This window comes from Hipposideros armiger, unplaced genomic scaffold (genome assembly GCF_001890085.2).
Source record: "Hipposideros armiger isolate ML-2016 unplaced genomic scaffold, ASM189008v1 scaffold_18, whole genome shotgun sequence".
Taxonomy (NCBI): domain Eukaryota; kingdom Metazoa; phylum Chordata; class Mammalia; order Chiroptera; family Hipposideridae; genus Hipposideros; species Hipposideros armiger.
In genome coordinates this window covers 2,826,416-2,838,550 of record NW_017731368.1, presented here as the reverse complement: position 1 = coordinate 2,838,550, position 12,135 = coordinate 2,826,416, and the positions used below count along the sequence as shown (strand labels likewise).

The 12,135-nt window shown below is 49.9% G+C and overlaps 1 protein-coding gene across 1 annotated transcript in view; it reads right to left on the bottom strand.

The window, feature by feature from the left end:
* The window catches only part of SCAP (SREBF chaperone), a 56,828-nt gene that overhangs the window by 25,718 nt on the left and 18,975 nt on the right, over positions 1-12,135 (bottom strand). The window contains exon 2 of the mRNA XM_019632548.1: positions 7,751-7,969. Within this exon, the coding sequence (XP_019488093.1) occupies positions 7,751-7,872 (122 nt within the window). The 5' untranslated portion in view covers positions 7,873-7,969. The remainder of the gene's footprint in view (positions 1-7,750; positions 7,970-12,135) is intronic.

The following is a 12,135-nucleotide window of genomic DNA, read 5'->3' as shown; positions in this document are numbered from 1 at the left end:
CCATGTTGGTATTATCATTGCGCTCTTCCCGGGTGAGGCAGCCGCTCGCCGGCCACCTGACGGCCGCCCACAGCGGCTCATGGCAGCTCATGCCAAGCCCACTGCAGCCCCACTGCAGCCTACGCCGTCGCCGGCGACTCACGGCAGCCCAGCTCCAGGTTGAGCTGTTGTTCACCGTCTTAGCTGTAGAGAGCGCAGCGTCACTGGTCCGCATGTGGGATCCAAGCCAGGGCCCTGCTGCACAGAGCTGGCGTCCCAAGCCAACTCCTAACCATCGCGCCACTTAGCCGGCCCCATCCTCTTTCTTAGGATAAAGCCTGTTAGGAAAAAGTCCACAGGCCTGGAAATACTTGAAATGGCTCACAGTCATCCTGCAAACTTGCTCTGGTGCCCACATATTCCCTGTCTCCCAGGCGAGTATGGAACTTGCTTCTGAGGCTCTGCATATGCTGAAACACTCACCCATTCCTCTCCTAGGCAATTCATCTTCAAGGCCTCAGATGGAGTATCACTTGCCACAGGAAGTCTTTCCCCTTTTCCTGAAGTCTGGGTTGGGGCCCCTCCTCCTATGAACTGCCAAAGTCCCCATACTCACCCCAACATGATTCTTACCATTGACAGTGGGCCTGCCTGTTTCTGTATGAGTGATGATGGCTCCTAACTCTCACTGAACACCTACTATGTGCCAGGCACCAATCCAGGTGCCTTTCATGTATCTGCTCATTTCAGCCTCCCCCCAACCCAATGAGGCACGTGGCCCCTATGTCCTCACTAGAAAGCGATAGAACTAGCATGTGAACACAGGTCTGCTCCTGTGCTAACATCACACTACACTTACTAACTCGTATTACGTTTCTGATTTGTTTAGAAACTTAAACCATGCATTCCTTTTAATACAGGCAAAAGAAAAGCACCAAGAAAAGGATTCTACAAAAATGCAAAATGCGGGGGAATAATCACCATCCATGGCTACCAAATTTTAGACCAAAAGGAAAGCTTGAGGGCCAGCCGAGTGGTGCATTGGTTAAGAGCTGGCTTGGGATGCCAGAGGGCCCCGGTTCGGATCCCACATATGAGGGCCAGTGACACTGCCCTCCACAGCTAAGATGCTGAACAACAGCTCAACCTGGAGCTGGGCTGCCGTGAGTCGCCGGCGACAGCGTAGGCTGCAGCCCCTGCTGTAGTGGGTTGCCATGGGCTACTGTGTGTAGCCAGCAGCCAGTGTGAGTGGCCAGCAGCCGCCATGAGCGGCCGTCCAGAAGCCGGCAACTGATCTGTCTCGCCCAGGAAGAGCGCAATGATGGTGCCAACTTGAGCCAGTGAAGCAACGTCCTCCACAACTAGACTGAAGAACAAAAGGACAGCAACTTGTCTGTTCTCCTTCCCCCAATTCCCCAATAAAAATCTTTAAAAAAAAAAAAAAGGAAAGCTTGAAAGAAAAGTGTCAAGGAATTTTCATAACTAAAAACACTCACTTTTCCAAGGTCAGGAAAAAGACTAAAGACCTTTGAAGAAAGAAGCTCTCTGGGGATTTCTACCACCAGCCCCACACTGCTTCCGCAAAACTCACTCCTATGACCAGATTAGATCTTGGCTTATGCTGATGTGACAGGGGCAACGGAAATGAACCAGGTCTCTAAAGCCTCCCCTGCCTTTCCTGTCTCAGCTCCACCCATCCAGCTGCCCAGGCCACACACTTTAATCTCGACTCTTTGTTCTCCTACACTCCACATCTAGTCCTCGGAAAATCCTGAGGGCTCCACCTTCAAAATACAGTCGACCCTTGAACATGGGTTTGACTGCACAGGTCCACGTATACATCGATTTTTTTTTTTTCAATTGACCCGTCCAGTTCAAACCCATGTTGTTCAAGGGTCAACTCCACGGTTGAGAATCCACGTATGTGGAGGGCCGACTGCAGTAATATGCGGTGCCCCCATCGCCCGCATTGTTCTAGGGTCAACTGTACATCCAAATTCAGCCACATCTCACCACCTCCAGGGCTTCCACTTAAGACGAAGCGACCACCTCTCACCTGGAGCCTTGCTCTGGCCTAGCTGGACGCCCTGCTTCTACTCCCCACAGCTTCCTCATCTCCCGCTCAAGACTGGAACTGCAATCCAAGTCTTCCTATCCCCCCAGCCCACACACTTCTTTAGGGAAGGGGTCTGCTGACCCCGGCACAGACAGTCCAGCCCCCCAACCTCAGGTGGGGGTCTCTGAGGTGGGCATCCTGCACTGTTCTCAGCGTTCCCCAGTGAGATGACTCTCGGCTGCCCATGCTGGTGACTTGCTGGATCGTGCGACTTCCCCTCCATCCCACCTTCCCACCTCCCTACCAGTGTTCATTTCATCTTACACACAAGCTACATGTGCTCAAGTCCTTGTTTCAAACTACGATGCTTCCCTACCCCAAATGCTAGCCAATCCCTGCTCATCCTTCAAGGAACATGGCCTCTTGGCTCTTCCAGCCGAGGCAGCCTGGCACCTCTCCCCTGAACTCCCAGTGTGGCCTGCAAACACCAGTCCGAGACTCCTAGTCACCTGCTTGACTAACGTTAAGAAACGTGGGGACTGGACATGCCATTTCAATTTTTGTATCCCCAATACCAGCCACATGGACGATGTTCCAAACACGTGTGCTGACCATTTATCTACCAGATGCCCTACGCAAGGCTGGCTTCCTGGGCATGCAACCTGTGTGGCTGGCAGCACAGGACCCCACGGCGCTTGAGTCCAATGTTCTGAAGGCTCTATGGAAATTCTTAATAAATTTCCCTTTACACCTGTGTTTTGTAATTGAAGTCCAGCACAATGGAGCATGTGCTGAAGGTCTGGAGTGTAGGTTCACATGTGTAGGTTCACACATGGGCCCTCCTCCCTGAGACAGGTTCTGACCACCATCTCCCCTGCCCCCTGGCATCCCAGGGCCTGGACTTCCCCTCCCTGTCCAGCTATCCCATTGGCTGTCAGCCCCATCAGGGGCCTGAATGCACAAACCTGGAGGGCTGGGTCAGATGTGCATACCCCAGCCGCGCCCTGGGGCAGGGTGAGATGTAGGCATCCCCTATCCCAAGCAGGCAGCACCAGAGCACATCTGGTGGACGTTTTGGCAGGGGCAAGCCTTTCACCCATCCAAGCATATTTTAGTACCTTTTAATGGTTCTTTCTGCCTGCGTTTTGAATAAGCAGCCCTGCATTTTCATGTTGCACTGGGTCCCGTAAATTATAGAGATGGTCTTGGCTCTACATCTCCTCCCATTCTCACTCAGTCATATGTGATGGGAAGTTGAGGAGACACTGAAGACATACAGAAAGAGCGATCACAGAAATGACACGCAGAGAAGACGCTGCACGAGACAGCTCTCTGAGACATCAGGGGTGGGAGATGTTCTCCCTTCCCTTATCAGAGGAGAACAATATGAAAGACTGGGAGGGGATGCGTCTGCGATCTCCTGCTCTCTCTTCTGTTGAGGAAATCCGGGGTGGTAAAGGAGTCTCTGATCTTCCACAGGCCTTTCCAAGCTTTTCCCGAGCTTATCTGCGAGGCCAGGGGTCCTGTGTGCTGGGAGAGCCTCTGGCTTTGAAACGCTGAGCAGGGCAGTGCCCTGGAGCTGGTCCTTTGGGCTCCGAGTCAAGGCTTTCGGACAGAGGTCAGTGGTGCTTTGGGACTCCATTCTCAGCTATCCAGATGAGCTCTCCACAGCACAGATGCAGACAGGGCTTCCGCTACTTAGATTCCTTTCTTGTTCACAAAAGAGAATATAAACGTGCCTCGAGTGGCCACATGGGCAGAGAGAGGGAACCTGTGACACAGTCCCGGTATACACACCCCCACAAAGGGGCAAGCCTGAGATGTGGGCAGACAAGGCAGAGAGGTCGAGAAATGGAGGCCATGACAGCTGAGATGTCCAGCTTCAGACTGAAGGTACTGCTTTTCTCCAGAGAAAAAGGAGGAGGAAAAGGGCCTATGCTCGAATGCCCACAGGGGCTGCAGGACCATCATTCTTCAGGAGGTGTAGGAGGGCTTCATCGGACTCCAACTCGCTCTCCAAGTCACAACCCACCTGTAATGTAACCATGAGCAGCTGGCTGTGGAATTACAAGTGACCCAATGACCCTCACATTAACCTCTGACCTGCACATAGGGGAACCTGGCTAGCCTGGCGCCCAGGCACTCTTTCTTTCTTCACCCCATGGTGCCTCCACCATGTCCCAGGGCAGTCAGAGCACCCGCACTGCCAGCCTTGCTGGGCTGCTGCTGGGTCACACCTCGGGTCCTGGTGGCCTGACCTCTAGGAAATGTAAACAGACAGCTCTTGCCACAATGCCCGCTTGCAACAAGTTTTGCCAGATTTCCCCAGAGGAAAGGGCATTCACTGCTCCCAGGGAGATGAATGGGTGACAGCGCAGGTGGCTCAAGGGCAGCAGTCCTGGGTTCAAGCTGAACAAGTCTCTCATTCCAGGAACAATAAAAGGTAAGTAACTGAACGGAACCCAAGTATCTAAAACGAGCAAAAGCTGTCTATTATCCGCACTTTGCTCTCTGCAAGCTGCCTGAGGCCCTGAGAAGGAGAACTGCTCTGGACAGAAGAGCATCTGCGGTGGCAGAGGATGGCGAAACCGCGCCCTGGTCCACGACCCTGGCCTCCTGACCATGCCAGCTCAGAACCTGAGGATTTTCTGACACAACCATTATCGTCTCTGGAGGCGGAGAGACTTCACCTAGCCTTGGAAAACTTCTCCTAAGCCAATTTTGAGGGAAGTTTTTTTAAAACTCCTTTAAGATCACATGACAAAAATGCTGGTTTGGGAAAATAAGTACATAGCATTAAGAATGTGATAGTACAGGCTGGTTTTTGTCTTCGAAGAAAATCAGGGTGACTTCAAACACAAAAGGAAACCGTAGTGTCATTAGGGGTGGGACCACAGGAGGCAGGCAGCAGGTTCTCGGAGCGACAAGCCAGGGTATGGCCCTCCCTGCCCTTCTGCTATGGGAGCAGTGAGCTGAACGACCACGACCATAAACAGGAAAGGAGGCGAGGGCGGCACCCCTACTCTTCCTGCAGAGCTCGGCCCGGGTGTTCTCCCCGAGGAAGCCTCCCTGCCACTGTGTCCCTTTGCACCAAAGCTATGACCCATCTGCTGTGCATGACATTGGATGACAGGCAACTTGACCGTCTCGGGCCGAGACTGTGGGTTTTGAGGGGAGTGACTGTGTTCTGTTCACCGGTCTGGCACACTGCTCGGTACCTATTATCGCCGTCTTTACTGGTGGCCTGGTGCTCTCTCCCCACTTCTGTTACGTGGGGCCGCTATCTCAAAAAGCCTCTCCGTTCTCTGTCCAGACAGATCCTGCCGGGCCTGCTCCCGGCCCACTGCAGCTGAGACCCTGCTTCTCCAGCTTCTTGTTAAAGGAGCAAACTCCTCCATGAACAGTATCGGCACCAAACAGCGTCCCTCACACAGTTCCTGTCAGCACGCTAAGTGGAGGAAGTACAGACTGAGGTGCCAACTGCAGCACTTACCACCGACCAGCTCTCCACGCCACTTTCATCATCTTTAAAAGATCTAGGGCCTAACAAGCACCTCCAAGGATGGTAGGCAAGCCAATGAAAGCGTGTGTGGAAACCCCCGGGGACCGACAGCCCGGGGTCAGTGCAGGTTAGTCTCCCTCTGCTTCCCATCAGCACAGTCCCACCCTGAGCACCACCCACCCTTCTTAGGACCAATTTTCATCCAAGAGCACCAGTGGGGGATCAGGGAGGCTCGGCTGCAGCCAGGCTGAACTGGTTCTTAAATATTGTCATCATCACATCTGCCTCTTCCCCAACCCTCCATCCCACGCAAATTCGCCGAGCCAAGGAGGTGTCCTCCATGCTTGAGGCCTTGGCCATCTCACAAAGTCTCCATACCAGAGGCCCCCATGTCATATATCCAAGGACAGTTGTTTTGAAACACGTGTGACATAAAATTATTCACTCTAAGATAAGGCCCGACTGCGTGCACGCCGCTGCTCCACACAGCAGCACCTCCTGTCCAGGAAGCTGCCTAGGGCCAGCTGGCGACACCAGGCCCCAGAAGATGAGTGGCCAGGAGGAGACATCCTTCCCTTCCAGTAGAGCTGTCTCTATGGAAGGGGAATCACTACTGCTCCCACACAGACACGAGTTTAACTCAAGGCACTCTTCCACCTCATCCTCACCTCACCCCCTTCCCATGTGCAAGGGCCATCGGAGCTGAGAATTTAGTGAGGGGCGCGGATCCCACCCCTCAACAAGAGGCAACAAGAGCGATGGTAACCTTGAGTGACACCACCAACTGCAGCTCCAGAAGTTAGAATAAAAGAGAAAACACTTTTAACTGAGACGCAGTAGAACTTCAGAGAAATTTCAGGAAAGACACAGACTCGGGGTTCTGGGAACTTGTTAAGATGCAAATGCTCGGGCCCATCCCAGACTGGATGAATGAGAATCTCCAAGGTGGGGACCAGCCCTCAGGGGACTCTGAGGCTAGCTCGGGTTTGAGGACCAGTGCCTTAGCACACAGGCCAAGAAGAGTATGACTTAGAAAGAGATGGGCCAGTTAACTTAGAGGAAACAAACCCAGGAGCAGGGTCCTCAGAGCACTCCTAATTCATCAATTACAGGACGTCACCACAGGATCTTGTCTCGTACAACACTAAAGTTAAACATCAATACAAATACTGAGGCAGAGTGAGGAGAGTCGGGCTAACAGTGCCATGGGTGCAGGCCAGCACCCTCAGCCTGGATTTGAACCGGTTCCCCTACTCATTAACTGTGAAGTCCAGTCAAGTCTCTAAGCCTCCAGCCCCCTTTGCTTAAATGGAAATTTAATTGAACTGCTTCCCAAGGTTAATATGAGGACTGATGAGACATTTAATTATATACCTGAAGCACCAGCAGAACTTCTCAATGAATGATGTTCACCTTTTTAGTCCTAATTAGGGAAGAACTTGGGATCATTAACTGAACAGCGGGGTCGGCCCTGAACATCATCCTTCTAGCACAACACTGAAAACATCTACAAACGTTAGCTGTACACGAATCTAAAAACCAGAATTCTTTCCAGAGGCAAGGATAACGGGGTGGGCATTTTTCACAGCTGTCAGTGTTTTGGAGCCAAGAGTGCCATCAGATATCTTACATCAAGCCTCTCCTTTTATTGTACAATGCCATCATTCTATGTGGCTGTGGGACAGAAAGGCAGCTCTCACAACAGTCCTTGGTGAGCACAGCAGGCCCTGAGAATCAACAAGGTCAGAAGGAGGCCCCAGGGGAACAGAAAGTGACTAGAGAGCAGAGAGCCCAGCCCCTGGAGTTAGCCTGCAAGAGGGCGTCCAGGGAACTGTCCAAACGGACTTGGCCTTGCGAAACTCGGAGGCTGCTCTTCACCAAAAGGAAGCTGCCACTGCTGAGAAGGAAAATTTTAACAGTCATGCCTTTCAGTTAACTCGCCCTTTCTTAGAATGGTCTAAACATTATTTTGAGATAGATTACCAGTGACATGAACCAATCTGGTGACTCCCTAAGTCAGGGCCAGCCTGGACTGTTTCAGCTCAGCGGCTAAACACCCCAGAGCCCAAGCTCTGTCCTCGGCAGCTCCAAGGAGCCCCAAGTTCCTTGTGCAAAATGCACACACAGTCTAAGGACTACAGAGCAGTCAGGGCTGGGAAAACTACTATCCCAAGACACCGGCCCACTGTATCCAGGGCAACTCGGAAACATACCAGCAGGCTAAGATGCAGAGCCCCGTGAAGAGGATGATGGGGATGGGGTAGGACGCACAGAGCAGCCCATGGTTGTAGAAGGCCTGAGATATCTTCTCACGCAGCCTGTCAGTCAGGGTCATCCTCAGCGGAAGTCACCTTGCTGCCATCCCGGAAAGTGACCATGGATCAGCCTGGCACACGGTGGACAGCACTGACAGCGGGCACCATCTGCGGTACCTGGCAAGAAGGGAGAAAAGCCAGTTAACAGAGTGCCGGCTCTGCACACGAAGGTTCTGGGGAGGTGGCAGTGACGTGGGCGGTGACGTGTTTCAGGATGCCTGCATGCAAGGCGTGGAGATGTCGATCCCAACACACACACAACTCCGGTCAGTTCTTAGTGACCGTGGGCAGCTACTAAGTCAGTCTGACCAAAGAAGCCAAAACACTGCCCCTCTCGCTCTGGTAACAAACTCTCAACCTTCTCCATGCTGGCACTTCTAAAAAGCCACTCCCCAGAGAGGCCACTTTTCCCACGAGTGGCACGGGAAAGCACGCATGTGTAACAGACATTGCCTGCTGCAGCGCTCTGCCAATGGGTGTTCTGGAGGCCCCCCCCGCCCCCCCTCTTCTCTGTGCACAGGCCAGGTTGAGAGAAATCCTTGGGATAAACCTTTACGCAGGGCTGACCCTTCAGAAAACACATTCTTGCTCAGTGATTCACTGATAAAGAACGTTCAGCGGGGTGGCTCTCAACATAAAAACACCAAAAAGCCTGGGCCCCGACACAGAACCAATCTTACTCCGGCAGCAGCATTATTAGGGGGAAGGCTGCTGCTCCTGGTCCCCAGTTGTTCCCGGGAGCGTGCGGGCAAAGGGCCCCTCCTGCTCCTGTCTGTCTCCTCCTTTGAGTAACAGCAGCCTGGTACGGCTCAGGGGAGCCACCTGCCTCCGTGGGATTTGGCCTGGAAGGAATATCAGTCAAGGTGCCCCGCCTGGACTCATGCCAGGCAGGTTGGGCCTCTTTCCCTGGACTTTGCTGACAGAAAGCAGCAGGAAGAGGATGTGGGGGTCCTTCCTCATCCCCAAGATGGTGGGCTGCCCCGGCCCGGTCCTCTCTGGAGAGGACCTCCTCAACTTGTCCTTGCAGCCTACGAGCCATCCCATATCCTCCCAGCAAATCCTCTTTGTGCTTGTGTGAGCCAAAGTTCATTTCTGTTGCTTCCAAGCAGAGGGCCTTACACCAATAAAATCAGAACAGAAAACTAGTTGAAGGCCCAGAGCTCCAGGACTCCCTTCCTTTACTGAGCTCTCCCACGAAATCCACATTTAAAGCCACCTCTCCTGTTCTACTGCCGTCTGTGTCACAAGGAACCTGCCCAGGCACGTGTCTTGGCTTGATTAGGCTCCTTGATGAAAACCCAGGCCAAAGAGGTGACTCCTCAGAGATGTCACCGCCAGAAACGAGAAGCAAAGCGAGTAATACCCCAGCCCATTCACAAGGAATGGCTGTCGCTCCTTCCACCTTCCTGGAAGCACATCCCTTAAGTGCATACGCCGTTTTCCCGTCCGGCAACCTTCTAAAGAAATACAAAGAACCCTCCCTCTGTGGGTCAATCCAATAAGCAAGGGAGAGAGGAACCAGGAGGCGACAGCTGCTGGCCCAAGGATCAGTGGTGCTCCCAAAAGCTGACCGCTCACAGGGCTCACCTGGATCACGGCAGGTCAAAGGCTCAGGTGGGTCAAGGGCCCTGAGGGAGCAATGCTGCTGTTCCTGCCCCCACAGGGGGACAAACGAGATACTGATCCACTCCTACACACAGACCCTATCAAGAGGCTGTGGAGGCTGATGACCACAAACCAGTGGCAGCTTTTCCAACCTCGGTCCTCTGACAAGCCCCAGATTTCTTCCCCTAAATGTCTCCCAAAACCAAGCCCTCCAGGCAATTCTGATCCCACTAATCCCAGTCTCCTTCCAAGGCCCCTTCTGTATCCACATCGGCAACCGGAGGGGTAGGGTCCCACCTCTGCAGTCCGACTCTTACACTAGACATTGATATGAGAAAAAACTGTCGAGGGCGGCCGGGTGGCTCAGTTGGTTAGAGCACAAGCTCTGAGCAACAGGGTTGCCGGTTCAATGCCCACATGGGCCAGTGAGCTGCGCTATCCGCAACTAGATTGAAGACGACTTGAGCTGAGCTGCCGGTGGGCAGCTGGATGGCTCAGTGGTTAGAGCACATGCTCTTAACAACAAGGTTGCCAGTTCGAAGCCCACATGGGATGGTGGACTGTTCCCCCTGCAACTAAGATTGAAGGACAACAACTTGACTTGGTGCTGATGGGTCCTGGGAAAAACACATTGCTCCCCAATAAAGTTAAACAAACAAACAAAAAGTCTAATTCACTTCCATTTTGCAGCAAATACAAATCTTTCTGACATGACCTTAATTAGTCAATTTCAGCTTCCATTGATCTTTATTAGTTATACTAATTGTTAACTTTCACAGCACCTGGAAAACAAAGCTAAAAAAATAAGGAAATCCAAATTTTTTCCATCATGAGTGTTCTTTTTGCATCATGAAAGGGTATTATGCTTTTTTTTGTGTCTTCTGAGATAATCATGTGGTTTTTAAAATATATCGTACTAATAATGTGTATTACACTGACTGATTTTTCTCATGTTGAACCAACTTTGCATTCCTGGGTATAATCCCTTTAAATGTTGCTAGACTCAGTTTGCTAATGTTTTGATTTCTGCGTATATATTCATAAGGGTACTGGCATGCGGTTTTCTTTTTTAATGATATCTTTGTTTGGCTTTGTTATTAGGGTAATGCTGGCCTAATAGAATGGCTAAAGAAGTGCTCCCTCCTACTTTTTTGGGAAGAGTTCTTGATTTCTTGATAAATCTTTAGACATTTGGTAGAATTCACTAGTGAAGCCATGTGATCTTCGGCTTTTATTTGTGGGAAGTACTAAAATTATTAATCCCTCTACTTGTTATAGTCTATGCAGATTTTTCTATTTCTTCTTAAGTTTTATTAGTTTGTGTGTTTCTAGAAATCTACCCACTAGGCTATCTAACTTATCGGCATAGTATTTACTGTTCATAGTATTTCTTCATAATCACTGTGATTTTTGAAAGGTTGGTGGTAATGTCCCCACTTTCATTAATGATTCTAGTAAATTGAGTCTTCTTTTTTCTCAGTCATTCTAGCTAAAGGTTTGCCAGATTTGTTAATCTTTAAGAACAAACAATTTTTTATTTTATTGGCTCTATTATTCTACTAGTCTCCATTCATCTGTTTCCACTGTAGTCTTTATTTTCTCCCTCTGTTTGCCGTGGGTTTATCTTGCATTTCTTTTTCTGGTTCTTAAGGTAGTAAAGGTTATTGATTTGAGATTGTTCTTCTTTCTTAATATAGGCATTACAATTATAAATTTCCCTCCAAACAGTACTTTAGTTGCATCCCATAAATTTCCAATGTTGTGATTTCTGTTTGCATTCATCTCAAAGTACAGTAAAACCTTGGATTGTGAGTAACGTGGTTTGCGAGTGTTCCACAAGACGAGCAAACATTTCTAATACATTTTAACATGGTAAATGAGCGATGTCTTGCAATGCGAGTAGTTTGTGTCCGGGACAAATTATGCTTGCAAACCAAGGCATTACTGTATTTTCTAATTTCTCTCGTGCTTTCTTCTTTGGGCCACTGAGTATATAGGAGTTGTTGTTGAAATTCCTTTATATATTATTTTTTTTAGCTGAGCCATCCTGCCACCTTTTGGCAGCTCAGCAGCAGCTCAGCTCAGGCCGGGAATCGAACCGCTGTTGCTCAGAGCTCACACTCTTGAGCAAGCTCTTAACCAACTGAGCCACTTGGCCGGCACCCTTATATATTCTTGATATGAGTCTTTGTCAGATATGTTGTTTGCAAATACTTAATCCCTGTCTGTAGCTGCTTTCTTTATTCTTTTCACAGACTGTCTGACAGAGTGAAAGTTTCTAATTTTGATGTCTAATTTATCTTTTTTTTTCCTGGGCAGATCACACTTCAGGTATCATGTATAATAATTCTTCACCAAGCCTTACTTCTGAAAATTTTCTCTGATGTAACCTCTTAAATTTTTTTTCTTTTTTTAGTTTTTAGTTTAATGAGTTTATTTGAGCCAAACTGACGACAACTGCCAGGAAGCAAAATCTCAACGGATTAAAAAAATGCTCCCTCTCCTGAAATATTTTATAGTTTTACATTTAAATCTATGATCCATTGAGTTACTTTTTATATAAGATGTGAGGTTTAGGTCTAGGTTTTTTGTGTTTTTTTTTAAGATTTTTATTGGGGAATTGGGGGGATGGGAACAGTGCTGGGGAATTGGGGGAAGGGGAACAGACAAGTTGCTGT